Consider the following 19,855-nt stretch of genomic DNA (forward strand, 5'->3'; position numbering starts at 1 on the left):
AAACATCCTGCTATACACATGATCTGTCATATGCACTTTGGGATTAGTTTTCAGTTCACAGGTGCATGAAAAATTAAAATACACTTGAATGATGTACCTACCACCTTCAACCTATGTAATTTTAAGTAATTGCTTATTTCCAATTACGACATTTTATGTGGGAGACTTATTCAATAAAGCAGCTAATTACAATAATTACACTACACTTTTCTAGCAGAAATGACATTCATCAAGCCCTGTTCATTGGACCATGGTTTTGGGCTTCATGGCCATATGTTTTTATAAATGTGTTTCCATTTATTATCAACCTGTTAATATTTCCAAAATGAAAAAAGAAAAATATGGCTCTCAAACTTTTTCTTAGTCACAAACAGAAATACATTGTTAACAACTCCAACTCAGAAAAAGTTAGTCAAATACTTAGAATATTTATGGTTTTCTGTCTCAAGTAAATACTAATGTCTTCATTTTGAAGGAGGTTATCCGAGTGAAACTATGGCTCTTCAGACGAGCACTGTAACATCTCAAAGGAAGCTGGTATTTATTCCCTGAGAGCTCTAGGGTGACTCGCAGGCTGTTGAATACATTGAATTAATATTCTGCATAATTGAAAGTGGTGATGGATCCCAGATTTTGAGGAATCATAGATATAAAATATAAATACTCTTATCATACTAGCTTAAATAGGTTAGAAAGTTATTGATCTCCTTTAGTGCTTTGGGGTCATTATTCTGAAAATCAGGTATGCATATATAGAACAAAGGAAAAACATGGCTAGTTTAGATTTTGCGTTAGGAGTTGGGATAAGAGCAAATTCTATGTAGAAACCAAATCTTTCAAGTCAAGCAAACAACGTAGTATCACAGTATAGTTTGGAAAATGCCTTTTTTATATACTGTTGAGCCTAGTGACATTTTACATAAACATCAGGTTTAGTGACAAAATTTGAACATTGCAGCTGTACAATCTAGATTTCTCATTGTAATTCTTCAATTTGCAATTTGGGGGACCAAAACAGCATAATTTCTATGAATGTCAGATTTCTCACCTGTAAAAAAAAGAGATAATAGCACCTACCTATGAGGATTAATTTGAAAACTCAGTTTAATATATGTATATAATCGCTCAGCCCATGATCAAAGAGCCAAGAAAATTAATAAGGATTTAGAGATTTGAAATACAAAGTGGACCAGCCTTCATTCAGCGACTAGACAATGCACGTTCTGATTGAGGGACACATAAATGATTGACAAAACGTGGCCACTTACGTGCCACAAAGGAATTCTAAATATAAACCAAATCAGTAACCTAGAGAAGACATTGTTTGACCAAAGTGTAATAAAATTAGAAACTAAATAAGAACCACGAGAACACCAACACATTTCAAAAACTTAAAGATCACTTCTAAATAATTTAGGGAGCATAGAAGAAACTGCATGGAAATAAAAATTTTCTAGAACTAAAAACTAATAAACACTGTATTGATCAAACCTGTGAGAAGCAACTAAAGGCACGTTTAGAGGGAAAAATAGCCTTGAGTGTATATTTAGCAAAGGAATAAAGGCTGACATTAATCATCCAAATATTTAAGGAATACTAAAAATACTAACCAAGAAGTCATTAAGACAGCAGAAAGAAAAAAAAGATAAAAGTTGATACTAATCAAATAGGGAAAAAAGAAGCAATAAGTTATATCAGCAAAGTGAAAATTTTGAAAGGACAAATAAAAATGATAAATCTGCATCTAAATTCAACCAAAAAAATAATTAAGGAGCCTTCTGGAATGATGACAGAGGCATTGGCATAGTCTTTTAATCTCCTTAAATTCCCATGTGAAATTAAACAGAATACCTAGATAATAACCAAAATCCATAGACACGTTCACAACAAAATTAGGTAGTTCACAAACCGCAAGGTGCAGACAAAACAATAACCACATGATTTGCATGGTGACGTTGTCTGTTGGGGTTCCTATAACGAATACCACAGGCTGGGTGATTTAAACAATAAGCATTTATCTCTCAGAGTTCTGAGGCTGGAAGGTCTCAGATGGAGGTACCGTCAGATTTAGCGTCTGGTTCCTCTTCCTGGTTCACAGGTGGCTGCCTTTACGTTGTGTGTTCATATGGCAGAAGGAGGACGGGCTCGGGTCTCTTCCTCTTCTTATGAGGGCACAAATGCCATCATGGGGGCTCTATCTTCATGACCTCCTCTAACCTAATTACCTGCCAGAGGACCCACCTCCTAATATCTTCACTTTGGGGACTAGAGTTTCAACATATGAATTTTAGGGTATAAAGCATGGTACCGGTGCCTGTGGGAAAGAAGCCAAGGGGAGTTACAGGGCATGTGATGTCTTCGAGACCAGGAAAACACCTGCCTAGCTCCATCCACTCTGAAGGAAAACATCCCAGAGTGGAATCAAAATTGAGCAGGCCAGTGACAAGAGTGCTGATGGGAAAAGTAGACCCAGATCAAATCGGTGGTGTCTGTTATCCATAACAGAGCCGGGAAATCTCAGAACGAAGGCTGCCATATGGATCACGATGTCAAAACAACAGAAGTAGCTCTGAAGCTAAAAGGAAAGACGAAACTGCTCAGGAAAACGATTGTGCCAAAGTCAAATTCCCTACAAAAGTCGTAAGAAAAAAAGAAAAAGGAGCAGAATACTGTCCTGATAGAGAGTGAAAGCTTACCATAAAGACATACCCACAAATGGCTCAAACCGTAGCTACCATGGCAAAATGAGTTAAAAGACATATACAGATGACGTAGGACTAGAATAGCAATAAAAGCAAGAAATTCATACATTCGGTGCTAGAACCCAGGAAAGAAGTACAGTTGACTCTTGAACAACATGCGTTTGAGCTGCGCACATCCACTTACATGAGATTTTTTGATAAATGCAATACAGCACTATGAATGTATTTTCTCCTCCTTATGAATTTCTTAATAACATTTTCTTTTCTCTAGCTTACTTTGTTGTAAGACTAGAGGGTAGAATACATGCAAAATATGTGTTAATTGACTATGTTATCAGTAAGGCATCCAGTCAACGTAGGCCGTTAGTAGTTAAGGTGTTTTGCGGGGGTAGTCAAAAGCTGTATGTGTATTTTCAACTGCACGGGGTGTCAGTGCTCGTAACCCCTGCATTGTTCAAGGGCCAGCCGTATAAAAGCAACGAAGACCGAACTGGAAGGAACAGACAGTGATCACACACATCAGATGATGCCTAAAGAAAACTAGAAAGTGAAGAAGAGAAAAATTTAAGAAATCAAAAAGAAATGAAGAAAGAGATGAAAATGATTTGAAAGAAAATGATAAGTTGAAGAAACTCAGAGGTCCAACATCTACATTTTACGGGTCCTGAAAGAAGAAAGCCAAAGCAATGGCACAGAACAAGCATTAAACTTTTCTGAAATATAATAAGATTGGAAGCTACATATTCAAAGGACACACCATGTAACCGAAATATCAATTATGAATGACCAAAAATAAGACATATTCCAGACAAATTACAAGATATATATATATATATATGTTTTTTTTTAAAGGTACCACTCTTAACTCTAGAGTACAAACTGAGGATTTCTGGAGGGGGGTGGGTAGGGATGGGCTAAATGGGAGATGGGTATTCAGGAGGGCACTTGTCGTGTTGAGCACTGGGTGTTACATGTAAGTGATGAAGAGTGATTCATCAGGAGTAGAAATTCTCCTGAAACCAGTATTATGCTATATGTTAACTGGAATTTAAATAAAAACCTGAAACCAAATAATAATAATAACAATAATATAATAAAACAGATAGGTATCCAGCTCAAAGGGAACAAGTGACGTATAAAGGAAAGAGTGTAGATTACCACCTGACTTTTCCACAGGAATGCTTTATGTCAGAAGAAATTAGAGTCACATATGTAGGAATATGTGAGCCAGGTGTTTTTATATCCCGGAAAACTGACTCTCAAGTTTAAAGGGAAAAAAGAAAAACAACTGCTATTTAGATGTAAGACTGTAAGTAACATAAATGTAAGTAATGTTGTTCCTATGAGACTTTCCTGAGGAAACCAGTAGAACACATGCTTCAGACAACCACAAGGAGTTCCAAAAATGACTCTACGACATTGACATGAGAAGAGGTGGTAAACATTCTTAAACTGTGGATGACTAACTACATGAGGATAGAAATGAAGAGAAAAATGTGTAATAACTGTTTGCTCTGACAATATGAGTATAGTGCAAGTGTACAAATAAGAGGAAAATGGGAAGAATATATTGAAATACTTTTTAAATATCCACGAACTGGATTGTGTTAGAATAGGTATTGTAATTTTAAGACTACTCCATGAAATGTGAAGTAAAAATGAGTTATTATCAGATAGTCTAATGTCTGTCATCTCTGTGTACTTGAAAATCAAGAGCCTTGATGTGGGGTAGGCGGTGGGGAGGGGGATACAGATACAGAAGAGATACAGATGTCATATAGAAGAGATGAGGTAAAAACCCTTGTCCTGATTTTAAATTGAAAATATCAGAATAAACTCAGGCAAATCCTCAAAATTGTGACCAACTCAGTAGCAATGAGTATCGCTGGCATCTAAATTATGTTCTTGGAACCCATTTCTCAATAAATAAACCAGAGCTTTTTGGAGAGAATTGTTAACTTGGAATAGGAAGCATATAGAAGATGAGCTTGGGATATCTTGCCATACCTAACAACAAGGAAACCTGGACAAAGACTACTAGAGTCAGGGCAAAATTACCCATGGGCCATCTTGAAAAAACTCCCAATGAGCACAGTTGGGATACTGTGACCTAATGATCGTACTGGATTGAAACCAAATATATTGAAATCCTTCAGTTCATGATGACATTTTTAAACTAGTCATTGGTTGCCTTCAGAGGACGATAGAAAATCAGTTAATTAAATAAAAATGAACAAGTGAAGGTAAAGAATCAACATTTACCTTACCTTTTCCATATGAATTGAACTACTGAGTAAACCAAATAGTCCACGAAAGGAAGTCTCTTATCATACGAGTAGTCCAACTAATAAATGAGAAGAAGTGGCAGTTTCACAAGCTGATGAGTCAATGATCTAAGCAGCAAACATCAATACTACTAACATCACAGAAAGAGGAACGACAGACATTAGGTACCTTGCGATGAAAGGCTACAGCACCACCTGTGGCCTTGCCAAAGGGATCAGGTGTGAGCCTGATGGGACTCTGGGTCCAGCTGCTGATCGGCAGGAAGTACAGAAGACAGAGGAACATGTGAACTAGGCCGTGAATGTGCACTTGGGAAAATCCAGACTCGAAACTACAGGTCACATGGCCCAGGTCCTTCAACGATGGGGGGAAGGGGAGCACCTATGGATTAAAAGATGTTAAAGAAATTTTCAGAAAATCAGGCAAGATCCATCCATTGCTGTGTCCTTCAGCTCCAACTTATTCAACCACAAATAACTGCAAATTTGAACCTCCCCAATTTCACGTTAAAGTGCATGGTTCTAGAAACATCTTTTAAATTAGAATTGTAAGACAAAAAAATATAATCTGTGTGTTGTTTGAACATTTACATTTACTTTTTGATCATTCAGAGAATGGTTATCTTCTGGAGTTGGATTTATTAGGTTTGCAAACAAAATAAAACCACCAAACAGGCTTTTTCAGCTAGTCCTTTTCAGTGCAAACTCCCTGTGACGTCACCCATATCCCTCCTTTTAAGTCACACATGTATGACACGTTTATATGCAGAAGAAACAATTACTGACATCTTCCACAGCTGTAATTGAAAACTTCAGATCTAAAATTACTTATCCCAAAATTGGTTTCTGTATTCCTGGTTTTGATCATTTCGGGTGACTGTCAGTGTCTTTTGGAGCCAGAAGAGGGCACTGCAGAGCAGCGTAGCTCTGAGGACTGGAAGTGGCAGACCGTGTCCTTTGCATAAATGTGCAAAGCTTCACAGCAGAAATAAAAACTGAAGGGATAGTAGACAATCACTATAAGCCTTCTCTACTTACTAGCGAAAAAAAAGAGCAGTCAAAATATATAACTATCTAAATACATATCTAGGCTATCAAATACGCATATAGATACATGATAGATAGATTAGATATTTCTTCTTTTAAAACATCCTAAAACTGGAGGTGGTGGGCTGGCTCAGTTGATGGAACATGTGACTCTTGATCTCAGGGTCCTGAGTTCAAGCCCCACGTTGGGTGTGGAGCTTACTTAAAAAGAAAATATCCATCAGTCATCCAATCCTGAGGCTGAATCTGAAGTTCTTCTATTATAGTGTTTATTCTTTTACCACTTCTGCTGTTATAAAAACAGTTCTCAAGTACTTCCTCGGACAGAGTAACGGTGTATTTGATTTTAGCCAGCTCACGTTTAGGACAAAGGAAAGCTGGCAGCCCTTTAGCAATCTCAGGCAGCACGGAAATAATTTTGAAATCCATATAATGAATATTATTTATTTATTTGCAGTTTCTGGGGAGGTTTTTCTGACAGGAAGAGCCCTGCATTCAGTGTCAGCTGCCCAGTTACAGGGCGGTAGAGAAGTGACTGAATTCAGACCATCACCTCACACTCCGTATCCCTCAAAGATGAAATAAGAGTAGTGGGGTCCAGTCCCCTCCTAAAACCTGCTGTTTGGGGGGCCCCGTGGCTATGTGTGTGCTTAGGTATCAAAAGGTAGAAGCACCACCATGATGGGATCCTTCAGCTGAGTCTCCGGTCTCTGAAAATGACTTTAAGTAACAGTCCTTGGGAGATAAAATCAATGCCAAAAGTCACCTCTTCAATGGAGGGGAGGAGACTTAAGATAATTTCATGATACATCATGGTAAACAGCCTTTTCTTGCACTACCCTGAGAATGTCGTTTCTGGAAACATTCCATCCACTCTTAGCTCCTTGTCTACACATGAATTTATTCTTCCAAAAGTTCTGGTGAATAATGAAACCAATTCAGTTTTTCATTATTAAAAAATGTAAGTGCACCATCTTTCCTCATATGAAGGAAATTGCCAATGTGTCCAATGATCTTCCCCTTAACTGCAGATCTGCTGTGAAATAAGAAAATGATATTGCCGGTTCTGGTGTTATCTAGTTGTTGGGTGTGACTGAAGAGACCAGTTTGTGCCCATCACTTCCTCTCCAGCTGTGGCCACGTGGACACACCAGTCGATAGTAACGCATTCGTTTATAGGCTTGTTTGTAGATGGGAGCTCTGAGACTTTGCCCCTGAAGCCACTAACTTGTTCAATGGAAACTGGAAGGTCTGTTTTTACTGAATACAGAGTGGTTCTATCTCCTGCTTATTTTTTCCTCCCTCAAATCTGTTGGAAACACTGTACGCCTTACACTGTTTTCCCCAGCTAGCTCAGCACTTATGCAAACGGTCTGCACCCCATCGCTTGGCCACGCGTGCATTTCCAACTGCGGTTCTTTGCCCACCACCCCCCTTTGCTATGGAAATCTTAACCATTTTTCAAGTCAGTGCAACTTCCACTCCTTCAATAATGCCTTTGCTGACTGTTTCAGACACGCGTATGTCTCCCCACCCGGAGTCCTATAGCCTTCTCATCTTTTCTACTGGACATATCATCCAGCACTTTACTGTCTACTTTTTACCGGTAACGTCATGCATCATAGCCCTGCCTTAGTAACTAGGCTGTTCAATTCTGGTAAGCAAGAAGTCTGATTCCTGGTTAACCCATATCTCTAATAGCCACTAATAGCATACTAAGTGCTTAGTAAATCTAACCTAATCTATTGGCCAGGATGAGCAGGTTGTTGTCCAGGAATTACCTTTGGTCTGACTACTGGAGTTACAGTTCCTAGTCATTTGTCATTATGAATTTTCTTAGGATGGCATGCTTCCCTGTTCTTTCTCTGCCCTGTTCTTGCCCACTTCAGTTCTCTGTACACCTGTCACCCCTCTGATTCTGCAGCTATCAAGCAGGACAGAGGTGGGTTTAGAGAATCTTCTGGTTTGTAGGCTGCCTCCAGGATTTTGTTTTCTTACTGCTTTTCCCTGGAATAATTTCATCATCACCAACTAGGAAGCAACCTTGAAAGCTCATCTCATTTGTCTCCATGCCTGTAGGCAAAACAACTCTTTGAGTTCATCGTTCAGATCAGTATCGGGTCCCAGGCCAAGAACCTGAAACAGGCGTAAAGTGGATCAGAGAACATTTATTGGACAATGGCAAGAAAGAGTCCAATATTCGTTTTAACGTTAATGGACACTGGACACTGAAAAGCCTATTCAGATTAAGACATTATAGCTGTGACATGTGGCCCCACAAGCTTGTTTGCACTTATGCCCACATAAAAGTAAAAATAGAAGATAAAATTAAATGATAGAATCAGAGCACCTGAGGGATGCAGTCGGTTGAGCTTCCGACTCTTGGTTTCGGCTCGGGTGGTGGTCTTGGGGTCCTGAGACTGAGCCCCGCGTTGGGCTCCACACTCAGCTCCACTCTCTCCCTCTCCCTGCCCCTCCTGCTTGTGCTCTGTCTCTGTAAATATATAAGAAAATCTTTTTTTAAAAAAATAATGATCAAATCAATCGTATAATGATGTTTTAGTGGAAAAAAATCATGTTCAATGTTTTAATAGTGTTATCTATTTAATATATGTAATGATTTGTCAGCATATTATCCCTTTACATTCCAAAACTAAAGTCACACTTGTAATGTTTCAGCTTCGCAAGTCTGTTTTCAGCATCAGAGCGAGGAATCTTCTAGAAAAGGAGACTGCAGTCACTAAAATCTTAAGGTAACACCATTAAACATTGACACGTATTTAAAGGTGGGATTATATTAAGCAAAGAAGAGCTCTTTCTTTTTAATGTGGTAATTTTCTGAGTATCAACATACACTTTCTGCTATAAATTAGATTTAGGGAACTAAATACTTATAAATAATGTCAAACACATCATTAATACCTTTCCTGGAAAAGTAATATTTTATTAGCTCAGTTCTGCCTTTCTTTTCTTTTCATGCCCTTATACATAAATTGTAAGTATAAACATTTACAAAAAGATGAAAATAACTTACTTTCATTCTTCCATATTTTATGTCTTTTGTGATATCTGAAGGACAAATCACAATCTAAGGGAAAATGATAAAAGGGTAAGCTTTTTAGAAGCAATTATGACTTATTAATCTATTAAGAATAAGTGTATTTAAAATCTGTAAGAATCAAAAGTATAGCCATTTTAAAATGTTTATGAAAACATGTAATTTTAATGCTACTTTCTTAACCTGCCTTGATACAGTATCAGAAAGGAACATCAAGCTAGCTACTTACGAGTGTTTTAGAAGACTGTGTTATAATATGAAGTAACATGGTCTTTATAAAAATGCATGAGCATTTGGAATGTAATTTATTAGCAGTTCTATTACACAGAAATGAGTAATCATACAACTAAATATTGAGGGGCTGGACGGAGAATGGTTGATAAGGTGAATGGATGGATTTATACTGGGAGGCCCCCTCCAACTTGTGCCGAGGGGAGGGAGTTAGACTCTCTTCTCTTCTACCTCTGTTCCAGGAATAGTCATTAAAGAGTTTCTGCCAGAGTGCATAGCACTGTAACCTGGATAACTAATGAGGAAATAAGGCTAAAACGTATGGCTTGAGAAACTATTTTCAGTTTATAACAGTACTTGAAATGTGTATGCCAAAAATGATCCTAACTAGTCAAGACAGTATTTTGTGTGTTCATTCTTTTATTGGCTGATAATTCACGCATAGATACGAGTGTGTGTTGGATACCTTTTATGAGAAGAGAATAAACATTACTGGGACGTGTACATTATCACCACAAAATACGATAAGATGAACCTAAGAGGTCTGGTTGAAATAGAGAAAGGAAAACTTCTCAGCAGATTTGTAACAGCCTATGCCCTAATTTCAGTTTGCTTCCAAATGGCTCAGTCCAGTTGCCCCAACGTCATGGGGCTGGCCTTGAACACTACGTGGTACTCCAGGGTCTTTTTCAAGCTGTGACTACTATACTAGACAAACTCCTGGCAGCATCAGTCCTTAGCGTCTTGAAGACACTTCCCTGTTCACACGAGACACACCGTGTGCTGGTCCAGCCTCTCGGCCGCACTCACGGGGAAGCCGATTCAGCCTCAAATCCACAAGCACGTATGAGGGGAGTGTAATGCTCTGGCCTGTATTCAGCGTCTCCCTGCCAAATTAGGAACCAAAATGACATTACTCACCCACCCAGAAGAACTACCTTCCTGCATGTGCCCTGGGCGTTCCCAGAGACATTCAGAGCACGGGCAGACAGGGATACTGAGAAGAAGCCACTTCTAGAACCTCGCTGGCCAATGACTCTTTCTTAAAGTTGGTCTTCCAGTTTTCCTTTTCCACCACCTTTTCCTTATTCACCTGCTCCTAGTTCACAAAAGAAAGGTGAGACTCTCATTCATGCACAAGGAAGGTGAAACTGTGAAACTTGATCTGGGTTCCCACAGGGACTGTCCCCCGCAGCTTTGTCCAGAAGGGGGATGCCACTGGGCAGCATCTATCCAGGTGACAAGTTTTAGGGAAACCTCCCTCCAAGAATTCATGTACCTTAGGATAGGCTTAGGAATAACGGGGATGTCTCAACGGCATGTGTTAACGTGTTATATGATTTGAAAAATAAAGTCAGACTTCTCTGACAGATTTGGCTCATCGGCTTGACACTGAAGGCTGACTTCATGCTGCCCAAAGTCATAAAAGTGAATGCATTAGACGAATAAGACTCTCCAGTGTTTTCTCAAAGGCATGTTGAAGCACAGATATGATAATGCTAGAAATCACATCCTTTACTGCTAACTGACGCTGTGAGGGGGAACTTTTGTTGTTGATTTTTAAATGTACAGAAGTGGTTTTAAAAAGAGAACATTTTTTAAAAAGGAGAGAGAGCGAGAGAAAATTTGTGGGCGTACCTGAGCCAAAATTTAAGACCATCAGGGAACAGGGATGTCCTCAGACTTGCCCAGTAATTGTGTAGTTTCAGGGACACCCAGAGCCATTAGCATTTTACAAGAGCCCAGAACACCACAAAATGAGAGGCAGCTCCCTGGGGGTGCTGAAGCTGTTACCCAGTCAATCTCAGGAAATAAGAGGCTACAATTAGAAAAAAAAAATTGAAATTTTTTTAAGAATACAAATGTAATCTTTAGAAAAGCCATTTAGTTCTTTTCTCCTGTGAAAATGGTTTCCTTGTTGGTGCTACATTAGTCTGCAAGAATTAAGGACAAGATGTCAAACTGATAGTTTCTTTGGGTGTGGTTATCTTTTTTCACTCATAATATAGCAGTAGCAATAATAATGTAATAATAATAATAATGTCACACCTGCATTATAACGTAACCCATAATAAGAAGGTCAAGAATAGATCGGGTCCATGTCTGTGGGTCCACGGGCATTCTTCAACGCTGTTTACAAGGAGCAACGACAACTGAAAAGAAAAGGAAAGAAGAAGGGACAAAGAAATTTTAAAAAAAGAAAAGGTTTATGGTCACCTCAGGGCAAATAGCCCTTCACAAAACTGAGAAGGAGGAGAAGTTTCTACCATTCTCTCCGGGTATTCTTACTCCCTGGGGAGACTCTCCTCTCTTAGGCTCAGAACTTTCTCTCTGTTCATTAAACTACAGCATTCCTGGGTAAGTTAGAAGTAAAAAGACAAATCCTGTATGATGTCAATTACATGTGGAATCTAAAGTGAAGTTCATAGAAACAGAGTAGACGGGATTGCCAGACCCTGAGGGGTGGGACAAATGGGGAGATGGTGGTCAAAGGGTACCTATTTCCAGTTTTAAGCTGATTAAGTTCAGGGATCTAATGTACAGTCTGGTGACTCTAGTTAATAATCCTGTATCGTATCGTATACTTGAAACTTGCTAAGAGAGTGGATCATAAATGTTCTTACCACACACACAAAAATCATAATTATGGGAACTAACAAACGAATGTGTTAACTATCGTCATTGTGGGGATCATTTCACAGTGTATATCCACACATCAGGGGCACCTGGGTGGCTCAGTCGGTTAAGCGGCTGACTCGGTTTCAGCTCCGGTCATGATCCCAGGGTCGTGAGATGGAGTCCCCGCATCGGGCTCTGCGCTCAGCAGGGAGTCTGCTTGAGATTCCCTCCCTCCGTCTCCCTCTGCCCCTCCATCTTGCGCTCTCTCTCACTCTTCCTCTCTCTCTAAAAAATAAACAAAATAAATCTTTGAAGAAGTATATACCCACCTCAGATCATGTCGTACACCTGTATTACACAGCGTTATGTGTCAGTTACCCCTCGGTGAAGCCGGGCGGAAAATGGCCTTCTCCCATGACCATCTGCATTTTGAAAGGGAGGCTTTGAAAGAAGGAGAGAACTTTAAGACGAGGAGGTGCAGATTCCGTGTCTTCATGGATGGGTCTGCCTTGACACGGAGGAAAGGAGGTCCAGCAGAGACTTGCTCCAGTGCTCTGTCGCTCGTGTTTTCCTGAGTCTTTTATTTTCATAATTAGTTTCATGAAGAGGTTCCTCCCCAGGGAGACAGGAGCACACTCTAGGAAGGTCTCATTAGAGAAAGAAGACCTCAGCCGAATCATTTTGGCAACTATGCCACAGGTGGGTGTGTGTCCTGATTTGGGTGCAGACGGAGATAAGTCACATTAACTTTAAATCCAATGGGATGTGAGGAAGATATTATGAAATATTAGTGTCTTAGAAATAACTTTCAAAAATAACAAATATTTGGGGAAAATAATACAAAACAAATCCCTGATCTAATGTATCTAGAGACCTGACTGTGTAAACAGAGAAATTATTTAAATCCCCAGTTTTCTGACAAGGAGGTGACCCTCAGGGTCCTAGTTCTAACATAAGCTACTGGACCAGCATCTGGCTCTGCTCCTCTCTAACCTTAAGCAACTCACTTAGCTGCCTTTGCAGTGTAGACTGCCCCAAGTGGTTGTCTGAACAACCTGTTGATTAATCAGAGTGAAATGTAGTACTTATCATAGTGACGGCAACCGCCACCTCGGCGCTCTTAATAACGTCTCACAAGGGATAGGTCAGGAGTGGAAATGTGTGAGGTTTTGGGTTTGGGTTTAAGTGTTTCTAGTGATTGAGATCGGGCAAAATTCTTGCTGTAAGAGTTTCATTTCAAACACTGAATCATTATGTTGTATACCTGAAACTTATACAGTGTTATACGTCCATTATACCTCAATTTAAAAAAAAGATTTTAGGACTCCAGGATACACAGGTAATAAGTACCTGTTATGGACAGGTAACCATTACTGTTCTGAGGGGGGTGGCCCTGGGGGTGGGGGCACAGTAGAGCGGACATTCCTTGGCCTCCCCTGGGGGTGGGGGCACGGGGAGGGGACACTGCTTGGCCTCCCCTGGGGGTGAGGGCACAGTAGAGGGGACATCCCCGTGGCCCCAGTGTTCTTTCCACCTGGTCTGGCTCCACAGTTCAGTTGTCAGTTGTTCCAGTGGAGTTTGCTTGTCTGTTTTTCCCTTTCCTTCCTGATGTGGGGTAACTTCCTGCAGTCGTCTTCACTCCAGAAATCTATTCTATTCTTTCCTCTGAATTTTTAACCATCTCCATGCATTACCTTTAAAAATAAATTACAAGATTTTTAGAAACAACATTAAAAAAAAATGTTTAGGATTGATGGACCGAGCTGGGCAAGGTCTTGGCCTGAGTACCAATTATTTTTAGGTGATTGGTTTGATCAGTTATTATCTAGAGGCAGGGGCTGGTCCATGAGTCTGTAATTCAAACAAAGAAATTACTTATTGGTTAACAGCCTTAACTTCTTGGATAGGAATTTCCTGGAATGACTAGTAAAGTCCTATTGATGGAAAGGCCTGAGTTCTTAGTCCTGATAATTAAGCCGCGGGGCTGCCAGGAGTCTCAGTGCTCAGGGGATCCACATTTCCATTTGAAACAGGATCCTCGTTATTCCAGAAAAGAGTATGCTATACACCTTTCCTATGAAGAGGAAATTCAAGCCGACAAAGGGAAAAGTCAGAGAGAAAGGGGCCTAGAGTCGGAAGTATTTGAATCATCAGAGTCACCAATGACTTCCACACATAATCATCCCTAATTTGCTCATTTGTGTTCTTCTCCATAATATTTTCTTAAAATTAATCCGTCATCCGAGAAATAGAAATGAACTTCTCCACATATTTGGGAACTTGCTGATAGAAACAGAAGTGGGGCATTTTGACAGAACTTGAGGGTATGGTCCCATGCTGGCATGCAGGGGATTCGCCTGGTAAAAAGAGGCGTCCACATTGGTTTTTTCCAAGACTTGTCTGCAGAGGAGTGTAAAAAGGATGTCTCACCACCTAAACTGTAAAATCCAGGGCTGCTATTAAATTCACTCTGGTTTTGACTTCGCCTATACCATTCAGTTCCACTAAAGGAAGCTTCCTTCAGAAAGCAGTGACCTTTTCACTACATCAGGAGACATCAAAACAAATAGCAGTGAGCTTCCACCAGCATCGCTGCCTCTGCTGGGATTCCTCCCCTTCAGAGCCCTGAAACCGGGCACAAATGCATTCTCATTCCTGCCAGGCTGAATGCAGAGAGAAATGTCAAAAATAAAATAATTAAGCATTTTACATTACTTTAGAAAATTCCATCCTTGGCCATCAGTACCTCACTAGTTAGGAAGTATCTTTACAGCCTTTTTTGAATGATTGGTCTAGTATGATATTTGCATTCTGATATTTGGATCTATGACAAAATTTTCCTTGCTGCGCAATGGTAATAATAATTTTCTAAAGTCTAAGGAATAGTCGTGGGGCGCCTGGGTGGCTCAGTCAGTTAAGCAGCTGCCTTCAGCTCAGGTCATGATCTCAGGGTCCTGGGATTGAGCCCCATGTCGGGCTCCCTGCTCAGCGGGGAGGGGTCTCCCCCCGCCCTGCGCTTTGCCTCTCTCTCACTCTCTCTCAAATAAATAAAATCTTTGAAAAAATAATAAAGTCAAGAAATAGTTGTTACATGAATGCTAATACAAAAAATTAAATATAACTCATGACATGTGGGGAGTTAGTTTTTCTCTAAGAGAATCATTTTTATTGGCTAGAAATATAGTTTATATACTACTTAAATATAAGTAAAACCAGAACATATTTATTAAAATACAGATTTTTAAATGGTACTAGCTGGATTTTCTTCCTGACAGAGAGGACTCACTCATTTAAGAAATACTTCTGTGGCATCTTCTGTGTGCTAGGCATCTTCCAAGATACCGGACGCACAGATGATTCCCTCAAGGAGTTCATATTTGCCCTGAGAACATATTTAGGACACTAGTCAGGTGGAGGGGCCTTTAATAATACCTCTAGTTCTCTGAACACACCGTGACAAGAAAATTCATACAGAGCATAGTCATGGTTCCCTGACGGAGTGACTTGAAGAGTTAAAATCATTTACCTAAAATGTTTCAAAAAAGAAAGTGTTTTCTACCTTAAGCTTATTTCCATTATGCCATGAAAATGCCTTTCCAACATGAAGATAGAGAGGAATAGGAAAAGGGAGATGAGAAAAGAATGAATGATGAGTATTTACGAAGACCCACTTACGAGGCTAAGGTCTTACATGTGTTATCTCGGTCAATTCTGCAGGAAAACACTACGCCCATGTTATGCATGACAAAACTGAGTCTCGGACTGGGTACTTTCTCCCAAAACCACATACCACGGAAATGATCTTGAGTATCACATCCATACCAACTACAACCTGATTTCCCAAATAGGCAGCCATATTTATGTGTCCCCAACAACTTCTGCAACTAAATTCTCCTGTTTACTGCAAAGTGACTGTGTGCTAAACGCTGTACTCCTTCATAAGCTCTGTCTCACTAGGGCCTCATAGCAAACCCTGAAAGACAAGGGGTCTTAGCTCTGTTTTAGAGATGAAGAAATTAAGGCTCAGGAAGCTTAGGTGACTTGCTAAAGTCACCCTGTCTAGCGAGTCGGGGGAGCCAGGAAACCAGGAATCACACCCTGGTGTCTGTAACTCCGAAATCCTTGTATTAAATATGACTCTATGCTTTTACATTACAGAGGATCCCTCGTTCTCATCCGCTGTATTGACAACCACTAGTCCCTTGTGTTTCCTACACTGTGGCTGCTTCTCAGGGTACACATACAGGTTATGCATCATACAAAACTGCCAGGTCAAGGGGAAATCGGAAGCTGAAATCGACCCCCACTGTACCTGCTGGGTGCACCCTCCTCGCCAGGCGGTGGCCCCTGTCGTGAGACTACAGCCCTCAAGAGGAAGGGGCGTCTTTTTCCAGTTTATGGAAAGGTGCTGTGTGGGCTACTGGCATTCTTGCTGTCTGGGCGGCTTAAGTCTTTAGAAACATAACTCTCTCCAGTCTCTTCCCTCCCCCTCTACATCCTCCATAAAACTTCCCATGGTAGAGGGGAACCAGCCTTGAGTTCTCGTGGGGTAATAGAAATGTCTTCATGGAATCCTCTGCTGGATATTTGGTGCAACCCAAAACCCCAGACCCTGATGGATAAGCCAGCTCAGGAAAGCTCATATCTGGACTGAAATTGTGTGGCCTTCTTGACGGTGACCTACAAAGGTCACCTCATTCCTGTTCAGGTCCAGGGAGTCATAGAGAGTATGCTGTGTCAGTATAGTAAAAACAGAAAGAGGACAGGCTTTGCAGTCAGCCATGGTTGGCTTTGAACCCTCTGAATAGTGGTTACGTCCTTGGGAAGTCTCAGTCTCTGCACCTTTTGAGGGGGGCTATGAACAGCCTCACGGGAGTAAATGAGCATGTGCGTGAGGCACTGACTCAGTGGCTCAGTAGCCAATCTGGGTTAGCATCCTGGTCCCGCCACTGTGCTAGTCTTGCTAACATAAGGTATCATCAAATCATTTGGTGGATTTACTCCCAAACTAATAACACAGATCCATCAACCAACCACGGTTGGCATCACCGATAGCTGGCTGAAAATCCTGGGAAGGGAGACCCATGATCTTTGAAATGCCCAAAGGGCAACTAAGACATTCCCCATTCTGCTTGAACGGGCCAGGGAAAAATGGTCCTATCCCAGAATTAAGAGACCGAGCCAAACGGGTGGGGACCAGCACGTTGCAAGAACAACCGGTCAAGGGAGAGGTGAGGGCATGGTCACAGGTGTTGGTAAAGGTGAGCCTGATTGATATGGCAGGTGGAAGAGCAATTGAGAGCAGGACTGAAACTAAGATCACTGGGTAGGAGGGGCTGGTGATGGGGGCCCGAGGACCAGCCGGAAGAGAATTTCTACCTGCCATCAAAGGCACCGCCCACAGAGGGACAGTGACTGCTGTGGCCAAGACGAGCATGGGTATCATTGCCTTCTGCGTGGGTGGGAACTGCCTACCTGGAACCTCGGTGTGCCCTGACTTCGGAGCTCTGTGACTTCTGGGTGGCTGAGGTCTCAGCCAGCGGTGCTTTTCCACGGGCTGTAGGCTGAATGCGAGTGTGTCTTTTTGTACCGTGGTCCTCCAGGCCCCTGTTCCCCCAGCTCTGCCTCCCCAGGGCCCAGGACAGATGAACTGACACCTGGGTTCTTCTCTAGAACATACGCATTTAGGTCACACTCCTCTGGAAGACAGATGAACCTGATATTGCAGAGACTGAGGAGATCGTGGAGTTTTCTGGAGGGAAGCATTCAAATTAAACCCCCGTGATGCCCTCCAAGAGGCCACCTGCACCTGTGCACGTCATTAGCTACAGGACAAGGGAAATTTGAGGAAAGGATAAACAGCCTCTTCCTTCTTACTCTGTTCTCTCATGTCTAGACCCAGAGCTTCCAGTTCTCTAAAGCAGGACCAATTAAATGGAAATCTAAGGGAGCTTAACAATGTGAAGCGTTAGCTTCTTACCCGGGGTGCTCCTTCCCATTTGACAAGCTCTCCTTTTCAGATTCTTGTTTCATCCCGTAGCCTAGCAATTCAGCAGCTTTGGAGAAGGTCAAGTGAGTTCTCTGCAGCTCCACATTCTGGGCACGACTAGCAAGATGCGCTCGGCAGGGCTCAGAGAGCCTGAGTGCCTTGCAGCCTCTCACAGACCTTGGGGTTAGACCCACCGACCCTCAGTGGAGTGCGCTCCAGCTGCGGGAGGGGAGGCGTGGGGAGGGAGGCCGGAAAGACTCTGCGGATGACAGGAAGCAGATACCCCTAAAGCTGGGTCTGGGTCAGCCTCCTGCCATAGCAGCAATTTTTTATGACAAACATTTGGCAAGAATAACCCGAAGTCTTCAAAAACCAGAGTACTGGGTATTAATAGAATATTAAATTATTAACATTTGATTTAGAAAAGATATTTATTAGCGTACGTAATATATTTATAGATGTTCATATATTGAGTCCTTATTAATATTGAATATATTACCACTAAGACATTAAATATTAATCAAATATGCAGTGAAATATTAGATATTATCATAAATATTTATCTGTGATTCTATTTAGGCCACCGAGTTGTTGGTTTCTCTTATTCCTGACATTTAAAAACTCTTGTAGATTAAGTGAAAGACCATTTGGAGAAACAGAGACTAAGTAAATATGTGGAAATTAAGTGTGTTCAGAGAACAATTAGGAGATAAGATCTGTGGGTATAAGCATTTGTATAAAACATAAAAGGTGAAAATTTCAAAGAGGCAAAACATAATTTAAGCAAAATAATATTATTTTTTTGCTTTTTTAAAACCAACCAAACTTTCTTTCCTTGAACTTTTCTTAAATTTTTTTATTGAGATGGAATTGACATATAGCATTATATTAATTTCAGGTGTACAACATAATTCAAGGGGATTTGTGTGTATTGTGAAATGATCATCACAATAAGTCTAGTTAACATCTGTCACCACGCATAGTAAGATAATATATTCTAAAGATGCTTTCCTAAGTAGTTCCTGATTTGTGGTCATCAAAATATGTTATATTTCATTGAGATTATACATGATGTGCACATTATTACAAAGTGATCGTAACGGTGCTATGGATCAGGAGAGCTACTATTAAATTTTACCTAACAGATGCAGCAAGATATCTGAACAGGGTTTTTCTTTCACTATTTTATCATTGGAGCATAAAGTAATAAGTAGTATAAGAAAATCCGTCGGTAGAAAAATTGGTTCATATGGTTTGTGCAACATTTGTAAAATTTCACTGTGGTTATAATAAAAAGTTCAGTTTTTGCATTGTAATTTAAGTTTTTCTGAGTCAGATGGAGCATTACTAAATTTAAAACCCCAGTGTGATGTGGGGCTTCAGACAGTCTATTTCCTGAATTAGAGTAGATGCACTAAAGGTAGGGATTTCCCATGAGCTGATTTTCTTTCTTATTTCTCATACCTACTTATGATAAGACAATAAGGCTTCCTTTACATTTCAGTCTACAATGAGGTTCTGGTTGCCCGTGTATTTACCTGTGTACATATGACACCATTTTTATGAATAGCGCAAGATTGGAAAGAACAAATCGGATGTCGCTTAATACTAAAGAGCCACATGCATTTACTCGGGACTGGGTTGATTCACAAAGGAGTGGGGTATTCACTGTGATAAAAATGCAGCTTTTTCCTCATCTCAGCAAGAGGCCATTACAGAGGAGCTCACCTATTAGCGTCTGCCATTGTCTCCCCTTTGGATGATTTCATTGTCACTCTCCTGGAGTCAGGTAAGAGCCCTTTCCAGGAAATTCTCATTACCCATTCTCTTACCCCGCTCTACAGCCATAGTTTCACGTAATTACCACCTAAGGACGATTTTCCTGTTTTCTGTTGATGTGATTACATTATATTAACCAACATTC

The 19,855-nt window shown here is 40.7% G+C and overlaps 1 protein-coding gene across 1 annotated transcript in view; it reads left to right on the forward strand.

Moving 5' to 3' along the window:
- The window catches only part of NALCN (sodium leak channel, non-selective), a 300,199-nt gene that overhangs the window by 228,000 nt on the left and 52,344 nt on the right, over window positions 1-19,855 (forward strand). The window contains exon 18 of the mRNA XM_044381929.3: window positions 8,714-8,787. Within this exon, the coding sequence (XP_044237864.1) occupies window positions 8,714-8,787 (74 nt within the window). The remainder of the gene's footprint in view (window positions 1-8,713; window positions 8,788-19,855) is intronic.

The sequence above is a fragment of the Ursus arctos genome, unplaced genomic scaffold (genome assembly GCF_023065955.2).
Source record: "Ursus arctos isolate Adak ecotype North America unplaced genomic scaffold, UrsArc2.0 scaffold_10, whole genome shotgun sequence".
Lineage (NCBI taxonomy): Eukaryota > Metazoa > Chordata > Mammalia > Carnivora > Ursidae > Ursus > Ursus arctos.